General features: G+C 36.9%; 1 protein-coding gene across 12 annotated transcripts in view; it reads left to right on the top strand.

Annotated features, from left to right (window-relative positions):
• The window catches only part of OSBPL9 (oxysterol binding protein like 9), a 186,685-nt gene that overhangs the window by 141,181 nt on the left and 32,378 nt on the right, over nt 1-13,126 (top strand). For 8 of the 12 annotated variants that reach the window (XM_035018577.1, XM_035018574.1, XM_035018575.1 and 5 more), the window contains 2 exons: nt 115-165; nt 10,079-10,117. In XM_035018577.1, the coding sequence (XP_034874468.1) occupies nt 115-165; nt 10,079-10,117 (90 nt within the window). The remainder of the gene's footprint in view (nt 1-114; nt 166-10,078; nt 10,118-13,126) is intronic. The other 4 variants (XM_035018578.1, XM_035018576.1, XM_035018573.1 and 1 more) reach the window with 1 other exon arrangement.

Genomic DNA, 13,126 nt, shown 5'->3' with positions numbered 1-13,126 from the left:
GTACATCTGAACTGATTTTTATTTTTTTATTTTTATTTTTATATTTTAAGCTTTAATGTCATATGACTATTTTATTTGGTGCAAGATCCTAAAATCAGTGTTCTGTTTTTATAGAGCATGGTAGAATCAATTAAACACTGCATTGTGTTGCTGCAGATTGCTAAAGTAAGTAAATTTTACTTTACTTTCATTTAATGAGATGTAAAAATTATAATGGCATTTCTCTTTAATAGCCAGGAACTTGGTTGTGAAATAAGTACCTTCCTCCAATAAGTTGTATTGTGGGGTTCCTGGTACTATTGAACAACTATTGTATTAAGATATTAACCTTAGCAGCATGTGCCTGTTTTTGATAAGGTAATTTCTGATACGGTGACTGGGAAAGAGGGGAGTATTGTTTGAATGACTCACCTCTTCCTTCCTCCTTATCCATTATCACTGCTTAGAGCAAAGACATATTTTGCAAAACCTTTCACAGAAAAGTTTTTCTTAGGAGAAAAGGAATTAAATTTTAGCAAGAGTTCTTTTTCTCATCCATAATAAGGAGTATAATAAAGATATATATATTTTTAATTTTGTTGTAGGTTTTTTCGGTTACTAAACTACATTAGTGAACCGCTACTTTAAATTGCTATTCTTATTCATGGAATAATATGTATTTTGAAATACTGTGGTGCGGTAAAAATTTCATGGTTATTGTGCCTGCTTTTCTGAAAAATTTTGGTGTATTCAACTTAAATGTCGATTTGATTGCTTGGTATTTTGAGGAATAAGCATTTTAGTGTTTGAAAAGAAGAATTAAAAAAAATCCCCCCCCCCCATTATTTCTACTGACTGTACCTCTGTATTTCTAGCCAGTGGCTAGAAGAGGGTAGACAGGCCATTCAGTAGCCACTATTGGGAGTGATGTTTGCATGGATTTTTAATTACTGGCCTATTTTACTTATTCAGTTGCATGTATTTGTTTGCCTGATAATGGTCACTTTTTACCTAGTATTGTTAATGACACAATTATATAGGACAGTCTATTTGTGCTTAGATGGGAAGGATATTGGGCATATGAGTTAAAGGAGGGCAGTGTCATTTTCTTTTGAGGTTAGATTCAGTATATTAAAGTGTCAGAATTTAAGGGCTTATGTTCACTTTCTGGGTGTTTTGTTTGTTTTACCACTATGCCTGATTTCCTATGTGTGTGTGTGTCTAAATTTTCATCTACTTTTGTGGATCAGAATATATTCTAAAGGGAGGATAGGGTTGGAGGCGTAAAAGAGATGGTAAGGTGTTTGTTTTTCTTGACTGAGAAATTTTATGGGTGGTTGGGTCACCTACTGTTACCCAAAAGCCTCTACAGTGTATGGATAACCAGTAAACTACACCTTGCTCAATGTGAATAGGTAGGTATTTTAGGGATTCACACTGCCTTCTCTGGAAGATTGAGGAAGTAGAAGAGCTGATAGTGTTTAGACTGGTTTGGATAACCTCTACAAGTCATTTAAGACTTTAGATAGTTGTAAAACAAGGCAACAAGCCTCTTTCAGTAGCTCACCTTTTAGCTACCCATCAAGAGTATTTTTGGTGTTCTACCTTTGGAATGAGTTAGAATTCAAATTATTAATACTCCTTTTTAGAAGTTTCTACTATTTTTTTTTTAAGATTTTTTTTATTTTTGAAGTAATCTCTACACTCAACATGGGGGCCTGAACTCACAACCCTGATATCAAGAGCCACGCGCTCCACTGACTGAGCCAGCCAGGCGCCCCTAGAAGTTTCTGCTATTTAGTCTATACCTCCTATCTCTCTGTTTATCTTAGCCTAGCTTGATAGACTTACATTTCAGGGTCCTTCAGAACAGGTAACATAGATTAAGTAAATGGAGTTTGGCTTTTTAATTTTTTCCAGAAGGAAGTTTTATTAAGGCTTTTATGTTCAAATACTATCCCTTAAATTATATATGTACTGTATATGAACTTTGTGTGTATCTTTAAATGTAAATCAGACCATTTCACTCGTCTGCTCAAATCCCACTAAATGGTTTCCCATCTCTCTTGGAATGCACTCTAAACTATTTACAATAACTTACATCACTTGAACCATCACTACTCTATCACCTCATCTACCCTCACTTGATCACACTACTCCAACAATATTGGCTTGTTTTCTTTTTCACAGACAGGCCAGACTTTTTCTGCTTCAGGGATTTGTATTTGCTTTCCCCGCTGCCTAGAAGGAACTTACCCCAGATTTCCAGGACTCACCCCCTCACTTTATTCAGATTTCTGCCCACATGAAATCTCTTTGAAGAGACCTTCCTGACCACTCTATCTAAAATAATCTCTAATCTCTCATTTGTGTTTTTTTCTTCATGGCCTTGCATCACTAGCCAGAATTACATGATACCTTGTTTATTGTCTTTCTACCACCTGATTTATAATCTCCTTAAGGACTTTGTCTTATTTGCCATTGTATTAGTCTGCTTGGGCTGCCCTAACAAGCCACCACAGAGTGGGTGGCGTAAACAAAAGAAATTTATTTTCTCGCAGTTTTGGAAGCTAGAAATTCAAGATCAAGGTTCCTGCCAATTTGGTTTTCTGTGAGGACCCTTTTTAACTTGTAGACAGCCACCTTCTCAGTATGTCCTCATGTGGCCTTTCATTGGTATGTGCACAAACAGAGAGAGAAAAGAGAGGGAGGGAGGGGGGAGGAGGAGATGGAAGGGACAGAGGGAGAGTAGGGAGAGAGAAGGTGAGGAGAGCTCTCTGATATAAGGACACTTACTAGGTCAGGGCTCCATCTTTAGGACCTTATTAAACCATAATTTACTTCATTAGAGGTCCCATCTCCAAATATAGCCATCCTGGGGGTTAGGGCTTCTTCTGAATTTGCCGGTGGTGGGTGGAGACACACAAATATTCGCTCTATAACACCACTGTATCCTCAGTGCCTAGAACAGTTGCCTGCCACATGGTAGGGGCCTGATAATTGTAAATTTTGAATGGATGTTTCTAATACATAACTTTTAATGGTTGCATAGTTTAGTGTTTCCCCTTTATGATTTTTTTTATTTAGCCACCTCTCTGTTCTGCTGTTGGTAAACATGGCAGAACTTCTATCTAATACTAATGGGAATATAAATTATTAGTCATTTTGGAGGATTATTCTTCATTGACAGGTTAATAAAATATTGAAATCAGCTACTTTGAGAGATTGCCACCTGAGACCTAACGGATATAAGAAGATAGCTAATTTGATATCTTTGTAGTTTGGAGTAATTTAGTATTAGCTTCTTAGAGGCAGCATGCTGTAGGTAGGATTTTAAACCCCTTCCAGTTTTGATTCTTTCATTCTCACTACCAGAAGTTCCCCTCCTGTCTAAATGATTAATGCATTGGTTCCCAAACTTTGCGGCTCACTGGAATCACCTGAGGATCTTTAACAAGTCTTATGCCTGGCTCCCACTCCCAGACATTGTGTGGTAATTGCTGTGGGTTGTCACCTGGGCTTTGGGATTTTTAAACTCCCAGGTGGTTGTAATATGCAGCAAAGTTTGGGCATCACTTGGTTAGTGGGATTTTCAGGTAAGTTCTGTTAGTTCAGAAGACTTCATTTTTTGTACCATAGATAGAGACAGTTGGCGTTTCATGAGAAACTGCAGAGGAAGGTGGGGGAGATGGAAGAGAGCAGAAATAATCTGGGAGGCCCCTACATCTGAGGACTTGACCAGTTCCTTATCAAGATTAGGTGATAAGACCTATATGCCACAACTCAGATAAGCAAGTGAAATTAATAATGTATTTTATTTAACCCAGTATATCCAAAATCATTTCAACATAAGCAATGTAAAAATTCATTAATGAGACACTTCATTGTCTTTTTTTTTTGTACTAAGTTTTCAGTATCTTGGGTGTATTTTTTACTTTGAACCAGCCACATTTCAAGTGCTTAATAGCCACATGTGACTAGTAGCTCCCAAACTGGACAGTACAGGTCTAGGTTATCCTTTCAAAGTAGATTGTATATTTAAGTTGTCTTTGGATCGCACATTCTCTCCCCAGAACATTTTCCTTCATAAGAGTTTTTGTTTTCATAAGTATTTTTAAATTCTTCATTAGACTTTTAAGAGAACAGGTTTACTGATACTAATTTACATATCATAAAATTCACTCATTTAAAGTGTACATTTCAATGGTTTTTGGTATATTTACAAAGTTGTACAATCATCACTATAATCAAATTATAGTACATTTTTATCACCACAAGAAGAAATGTTGTACCTATTAAGCAGTCATTCCCTGTTCCTCTTTCCCTTGCTACCCTTGCCCCTGTTCTTCCTCCAATCCCTGGCATCCACTGATCTGTTTCTAGATTTGCCTATTCTGGACATTTCGTGTAATTAGGATCCCACAGTATGTGGTCTTTTGTGACTGGCTTCTTTCACTTAGCATAATGTTTTTAAGGCTCATTCATATGGTAGCATGTATCAGGACTTAATTCCTTTTCATTTCTGAAGAGTAGTTTATTGAATGGATATCCCACATTTTGTTTATTCATCAGTTGATGAACATTATGAATAATGCCACAATGAATGTGTACATTATAATGGTTTTGTGTGGAGGTATATTTCCATTTCTTTTAACTTATGCATGGAAGTGGCCTTAACAGGGTCATACAGTAACTCTGTGTCTTTTTTAGAAATTGCTAAACTACTTTTCAAAGCACCTACACCATTTTACATTCTCACAGTGTGTTACAATTCCATTTTCTCCACATCCTTACCAATATTTGTGATTCTCCTTTTTTTTTTTTTTTTTTAGTGGCTTACAACAGCACTCCTTTATAAGCTCACATTTCTATAGATCAGACTCTTAAAGTGACTGGGCTGGGTTCTATGCTTAAGGATATCACAGGGTCCAAATTAAGGTTCTAGACAGGTTGAACTATCTGTGGAGGCTCTGGGAAAGAATCCACTTCCAGGCTTATTCAGGTTGTTAGCAGAATTCAGATCCTTGTTGTAGGACCAAGGTCCCCATTTCCTTGCTAGTTGTTGGCTAAAACTTGGTGTCAGCAACTAAACGCCTCTCTCTGGTCCTTGCACAGACTCCCTCTATCTGCAAAGCCAGCAGTGGCACATCATATCCTTCTCATGGTTCACATTTCTGACCTTCTCTTCTGCCACCAGGCAGGGAAAGCTCTCTACTTTTAATGGCTCATGAAATTAGATCAGATCCACCTGAATAATGTTTCTATCTTACGGTCAGCGCTAAATATCATATGATTTCACTTATGTGGAATCTGAAAAACAAAACAAATGAACAAACAAAAACAGAAACAGACCCATAAATGGAGAGAACAGCTGGTGGTTGCCAGAGAGGAGGGGAAATGAGGGAACTAGGCAAAATGGGTGAAGGGGAGTGGGAGGTATAGGCTTCTGGTTATGGAATGAGTAAGTCATGGGGATGAAAGGTACAGTACAGGGAATGTACTCAATGGTATTGTAATAGTATGGTGACAAATGGTAGTTGCACTTGTGGTAAGCAAGTAAAAAAAAAGTATAGACTTGTCTATACTATACTATACTAATCACTGTGTTGTACACCTGAAACTAATGTAACATTGTCAACTATACTTCAGTTAAATAAATAAATAAATAATCCACAGAACTTGTGAATATGATGAGATCACGCTTCTGATTGTCTTTTTGGTTGTAGCCATTCTCTTGATATCTTGCAGTTTTCATTTGCATTTCCCTAAGGAATAGTAATGTTGAGTATCTTTTCACATACTTATTAGCCATTCATATATCTTCGGAGAAATGTCTTTTCAAATCTTTGCTCATTTTTTAGTTGGGTTCTTTTTAATCTTGTTGAGTTGTAGGTTCTAAATACAAATCCTTATCAGACATGATCTGCATATTTTTCTTCAAGTTTGTAGGTTGTCTTTTCACTTTCGTGATAGCATCCTGAGACACATGCATATTTTTATTTTTGATGAGATCCTGTTTATCAGATAAATCTTCTATTGTTTGTGCCTTTGGTGGCTTATCTGAGAAGTCATTGCCTAATCCTAGATCACAAAGATTTATTCCTGTGTTTTGAGTTTGAAGTTTTAGCTCATATTTGCATTCATCTTTGTGGTGTGAGGTAGGGGTCTAAATTTATTTTTCTGCATGTGGCTATCCAGTCGTCCCAGCCTCATTTGTTGAATCTCATCAGACTTGAATTAGCATGTTTATTTTTTGTTGCATATAATTAGTAAGTGTATTGGTCCATAATTAGGGAGCTTTTACTGGACTGCATTGCCTTATTAGAAAGATGAGGATAGGGGTGCCTGGGTGGCTCAGTCGTTAAGCGTCTGCCTTCGGCTCAGGTCATGATCTCAGAGTCCTGGGATCGAGCCCCACATCGGGCTCCCTGCTTGGTGGGAAGCCTGCTACTCCCTCTCCCACTCCCCCTGCTTGTGTTCCCTCTCTCGCTGTGCCTCTCTCTGTCAAATAAATAAATAAAATCTTTAAAAAAAAAAAAAAAAAGAAAGATGAGGATATATTTCATGTATTTTCTTAGTAGGCATGGTTTTTAAAATATTAGAGTCTGTAGTTCTGGCCAGAAGTCTTCCCAAATTATGTTGTGCTGATGTTTTTGTTCATTTTCAGATTTATAGATCTCAGTCATGCTGGTATGTTCTGAGAAGAGACTAGCCTTTGTATTAAGGAATGAGGGATTTATAACCACATAAAAATACAGTATAATTTAAGTGGGAAGTAGCATTAGACCTTTTCTTTGTTTCATTAAAATAATTCATATTGAATTCAATCAGATCTCTAGTTCAGTAATACTTGAGATTTAGCTTTAACTGACCTTGATTAAAGGCCACTATGGTATACTTACAAAACAAAAACAGAACAATTTTTAAAAAGAAAGATGGAAGTGGGAGCGGGGAAGGGATGAATGTAGCCTTTTTAGGTAGTAGAACAAAATCCCTAAAGTACGTGATGGGAATGGATTGATAGGAAGGCATTTAATAGTCTATGATTTGACTCTGCCTTAAAAGACCACAACAGTTGGGATGCCTGGGTGGCTCAGTCGGTTAAGCGGCTGCCTTCGGCTCAGGTCATGATCCCAGGGTCCTGGGATCGAGTCCCACATTGGGCTCCTTGCTCGGCGGGGAGCCTGCTTCTCCCTCTGCCTGCCTCTCCCCCTGCTTGTGTTCTGTCTCTCTCTCTGACAAATAAATAAAATCTTAAAAAAAAAAACAAAAACACAATAACAAAAATAATGAACCCTGGTCTAAAATACTCTGTAGGTAGCATACATTATTAATTGAGAACATTTTGGGGGGAAAGTTTGTCAGATACTGAAATTTATTTTAAATTATACCAGAATTAAAAGTGGTTGGTTTCTTAGATAATATACATATATAATGTGGTATATCAGTAATCATTCACTGCATAACAAACCAGTCTAAACTGAGGGTCTTAAAATAGCAACAGTCATTTAAATTTTGCTCACAAATATGCAGTTTGAGTAGACCTCATGACTTGTTTCTGTTTCATGAAATGTCACCAGTAATGACTTGATGCAGGGCTAGAGGATCTACTTTCAAGGTGGCTCACTCACATGCCTGGAAAGTTGGACTGAGGGCCTAAATTCTCCATATAGTCCTCTTTACAGCTGCTTGGATTTTCTCACAGTATGGTGGTTGGGTTCCTAGAAAACAGTGAAAGTTTGTGACATTTCCATGACCTAGTCGTAGAAATCACATATAGTCACTTCTGCTGTACTTACTGGTAGAGACCATCACAAAGGCCCACCTAGGTTCTAGGGTAAGGGACATGAACACTGCCTCTTTTGGGGGCCATTTCTGGAAAATTTAATCTATCACATGTTATGTAATATTTCTTTCCAAGAAATCCTTTGGAAAAATCAATTTAATATTTAGAAATTAATAGGGGAAGGCCAGAATTAAGTTAAAATGTCATCTACGCAAGAAACTTTCTCTATTTTCAACTGTCTCTGTTAAGAATTAACTGAAACTTTGGATATTCTAAATATATAGTTAATTTTGCAAATAGGGGGAAACCCCATCATGAATTGCACAGTTAACAAAATGCAGTTATTCTCAAGGACCCAGTGTATAGTCATATTCATAGCTACACTTTATTAGAGCAAAGGATCCAAAGCAAAATCAGCAAAGGGAAAAGGCACATGGGGCAAAATCCAGAGGAAACCAGCACAAACTTCCAAGTGTCTTCTCCCAGTAGACTCACACAGAATGTGTTTACTTCCTCCAGCAACAAATTGTGACAACATATGTGAAATTTGGGGGCACCTGGGTGGCTCAGTTGGTTAAGCCTCTGCCTTCTGCTCGGGTCATGATCTAAGAGTCCTGGGATCAAGCCCCACATGGGTTCTCTGCTCATGGGGGAGTCTGCTTAGCCCTCTCTCTCTGCCACTTCTTCCCCCCCCCCCCCCGCCCCTTGTGCTCTCTCCCTCCCTCTCTCTGCCTCAAATAAATAAAAAAAATCTTAAAAAAAAAAAAAAAAGTAAAATTTTGTCTACCGGGGAAGCTCATTGAAGACTCAACACCCTCAGTTTTTGTTGGGGCCTTGTCATATAAGCACTCTCTAGCTAGGACTTATCAAGATTCCAGACTCCCAGAAGGAAAGCTGGTTGTTAGCATAAACCATATTATTAAACAGTTTAGGCACAGTGAGCCACTCTTATCATCAGATAGAGTGATGGGGACCCTCCCAAAATTCAAGTTCCTAATCATTAGCCAAAGGCCAATTTTGCAGGCAGATATGCTGCTATGTTAATGCTTTTCTGTACCTGCACTTAAAAATATATATATGTTCCCAAATCTTCAGTTGCTCTTGGTTGACCCTTCAATGTGTAGATTTCTGAGTAAACTCAGTGGTTAAAGAAAAATTTATAGATATAAATGAGATACAACTTGGCCATTATGGTTTTTTTTTTTTTTTTTAAGATTTTATTTATTTGACAGAGAGAGACACAGCAAGAGAGGGAACACAAGCAGGGGGAGTGGGAGAGGGAGAAGCAGCCTTCTCGCGGAGCAGGGAGCCTGATGCAGGCCTTGATTCCAGGACCCTGGGATCATGACCTGAGCCTGAGCCGAAGGCAGACGCTTAACGACTGAGCCACCCAGGCACCCCGGCCATTATGTTTAAAACCAAGACCAAATATTGGTTTCTGTTAAAACTTTAAAACTTCCTGATAGTATGGAGCTAGAACTTTAAACATAATACAAATAAGTGGATTATAATTACAGAAGTGAATATGTGTTGATAACTTTCCACCACCTTCTTCCTGAAGTACATCCTTGGAGAAGCAAGGCAAAATAGCATATTAAGAACATGAGTTCTGAAGCCAGACTAATGGAATCCTGGCTCCCCACCCTCTATCTGTCTCAATTTTCTTATATGTCCAGTAGGAAAAATAATAGTATCTACTTTATCGAGTTGTTGGTGGAATAATTAATGCAAAATATTTGTCAGGCAGTTAAGTGCTAATTCCTATGTCATTCCATGGATCAGTGATTATTACATTTACTTAAACAAAAATCAAACCATCTATTGAGAAAAGTATAATTCTGGGGCCTGCAGCCAGAATATGGGAAATAGTGTCTCTTCCAAGATTTTAAGGGTATATGATTCTTACACCTTTAAAATGCAGTGAGAGTTTGGGAGTTGTGGGTAGTTGGCATAATTTACTATAAAATTAAACCCAGAAATATTCAGGGTCTTCAATCCTAAATTAGTATATCTGCTGTTAATAGTTGATACTGATATAACTGCACAGTTCCATAAGATATTCATAATGAATTTAATTCAACTGCCTATATAAAAAAACAATTGCCATGCTGTTGGTGGTGGTGGTTGTGTAGCCATTGATAGAATTACGTTTGGCTAGCAATGTACAGATGGAATTATAATCTCAATAGAAACCGAGAAATAGTTTTCTAACATTGTTACTAGTAGAATAAGCTTTCATAATAGGGAAGAAAGTACACAAGGACTTACTTAAATAAAAGAATGAAGTTAATATTTTTAACATTTTTCCTTAAGGACCAGTGTAATGCGGAGAAGCACGCAGATGGAATTATAGTAAGTTTAATCTAATCTTTTTGTTTCCCTTTACTTCTGCAGAGCATTATAACCAGTCATGTCAGGAGAAGCCTGAACTTCTACTCATTTTTCAACACAAATTCCTCTTTTTCACCTACTCACTGCTTTTTGTTGTTGACTCTTGCAATTTTCCTTAAGCTTCTAAAATTGGCCATCTTTCAGTAATCATTTGCAGGGAAAATGTTAAAATTTTTCTAAGTGTTGGTTCAGATTGAATCACTTTGCATGTGTTAACATGAAGGGTTAATCATGGTGTGAAAATACAGCTTTTATGACTAAGGCATAACTCACAATGCTACATTTCTTGTCAAACTTCTTTTTTTCTCAGATGAAAGCAGAAGGGGAGGGATTCAGTATTGAAACATATCTTAATCTTTTTAATATTGTGTGTTGGTTTCTATTTTTTAGATTTTGTGTGTTAACTATCATTGCTACTGTGGTATATACTGTTTTTATTAGAACAAATTGCAGCATGAATTCTTCCATTTACAGCCATTTTCTTATTCTTTCCTCCTCCTCAGCTTTTTACTCTTCCCTTAGATTCAACTTCTCCTTTAAAAAGAAAAGAAAATTTTATTGTTGGTGTTTCCCATCTGGAAATAAAAGTTAGAATTTGAAGATTTGTAGTTGGAGTGACCCTGTTTTTATGGTAAACTGAGTGACTTCTGTTTAGACTGTATTTCTAAAGCAGGAGGCAGCCCCTTTTTTTGTCCCAAGACTTTAAAGATGCCACCTTGTCTGAGATCTGGAAACTTCAAAATCTTCAAAACCATCTCATGATTATACTTGAAAGGATAAGCATGTTATCTTTGTATTTGGTTTAAAATGAAAAAAGTTAAATATCGATGTTGTTTGCATATTTCTTAAGAAGCCAGAGATAAGAGAAGCATTTTTAGAATTTGAATTAAAGACGGAATTTTTATCTGTCTTTTCACAGTGCGAGTTCAGAATTTGATCCATGGTGATAATACAATTATGTGATCTGAATACAATGTAATATAATGTAGTATCTCTTCCTGAGCTCTCAGTTAAGATTGTAAGCCTCATGGAAAAAGGACTATATATGTTGTCTAGCATGTCATGGTCCCCAAAGATCCTAAGGAAAATCATGTTGGCAATTATTTTTATCTCTCTTTCCTCAAAACAAAATTAGTTACTTTTTATTATGTTAAAAAATCGGCAGTTTCATAAAGCATACCAAAAATGTTTGGTCATTTGCAATTAAAAACATCTAGAAAGTTTAAACTTACAAAAAATCTAAACCTGTAGAAAACAACCATACTTGAATCATTTGATCAGGACTATAGCATTTTTCCTTAAGAGTTTTTATTTTTTTAAAAAGAAAGGAAGCGTTCATGATTTAAATCTTAGACCCACACAGCTAGAACCTGGCCCTGCTACTCAATAGCTGTGATCTTAGGCAGGTTATTTGACCTTTGAGCCTTAGTTTCCTCAGCTTTAAAGAAAGGTGGCTAGATCTACCTCAGAACATTGTTGTAAGGTACAGGATGAGCACAGAATCAATAAATGGTAGTTATACATAAATGCATGCATATATAATTTATATTTTGCAGAATGTTATTAATGGTACAACTGTGGTTAGAGCTAAGGATTATCATTTATTTGTGCTTCTGAAGTTCTGTATATTCATTTTCAAAGCAAGGTGTAGAATGTAATTTGACATATTTTAGCCTGAAATTGATTGAACAAAGACTGTAGATAAGAATGGAGTAGTTATATTTTCTATTAACAACAAGCAGCAAAAGATATCTGGTACTTTATTTATTTATTTATTTATTTATTTATTTTTTAAGATTTATTTATTTATTTGAGAGAGAGAGAATGAGAGACAGAGAGCATGAGAGGGAGGAGGGTCAGAGGGAGAAGCAGACTCCCTGCTGAGCAGGAAGCCCAATGCGGGACTCGATCCCGGGACTCCAGGATCATGACCTGAGCCGAAGGCAGTCACTTAACCAACTGAGCCACCCAGGCGCCCCGATATCTGGTACTTTAAATATACATGCAAAAATCTAAAAGATTAGACAAGCTTAATCTTCAGAACATTTCATCTGGAAAACAAAAGATTACATTCAAAAGATAGAATTCTACTGGTCCCTTTTTCCGAAGTTATTTCTTATTCTCTTCAGTAATTTTTCTTATATAAAAGGTAAGGATAAGGAGGTGACATACTCTCCTTCCCATGGATCAATATTAATGGTGGGATTTTGCCTTTGTAAAGCACTTGGAGTTCTTTGGAGAAAACCATTAGGTAAAAACAAGGAATTTATTCTAAGAACAGCTGCAGGACTTGTTGAGACATTTGTTAGTTATCATATCCTGGTCCAGTATCTAAAGATAGAATCATAAAGTAATAACCAAAAAGCCCCTAGAGAACATATAATCCAGACATTTCTTATTTTACAGACTGGGAAAGTGAGGACCACAGTAGATAAAAGACTTGCCAAATCCTTGGTAGAACAAGGATTCTAAGGAATTAAAATTCCTAGTCTGTCTTATCTGTGCTCTTCCCAGTACTTCAAAACCTTCCCTACTTCATTTTATTAGGGTTTTTATTATTAGTGATTGTTTTCAGGGTCTCTTCTCGAAGTGTCCTTTATTTTCCTGTTAAAGTATTTATAGTCAGTAGACTACCGTCGTGACGAGCATCAGAATTCTTGTGCTCAAATCAGTTGATTTAAGAGATCTGATTTAGGGGCGCCTGGGTGGCTCAGTCATTGGGCATCTGCCTTTGGCTCGGGTTGTGGTCCCGGGGTCCTGTGATCGAGCCCCACGTCGGTCTCCCTGCTCAGCAGGAAGCCTGCTTCTCCCTCTCCCACTCGCCCTGCTTGTGTTCCCTCTCTCGCTGTGTCGTCTCTCTCTGTCAAATAAATAAATAAAATCTTAAAAAAAAAAAAAAAAATCCGATTTAGCGATTTTTAATATTTATGCAGAGAGGGGCTTTAAGAAAAAAAAATTTTGAATTAAATG

Source organism: Mirounga leonina, unplaced genomic scaffold (genome assembly GCF_011800145.1).
Source record: "Mirounga leonina isolate KUSES-001 unplaced genomic scaffold, KU_Mleo_1.0 Mir_173, whole genome shotgun sequence".
Lineage (NCBI taxonomy): Eukaryota > Metazoa > Chordata > Mammalia > Carnivora > Phocidae > Mirounga > Mirounga leonina.
Note: the sequence above shows the minus strand (reverse complement) of the source record. Positions and strands in the feature narration are given on the sequence as shown.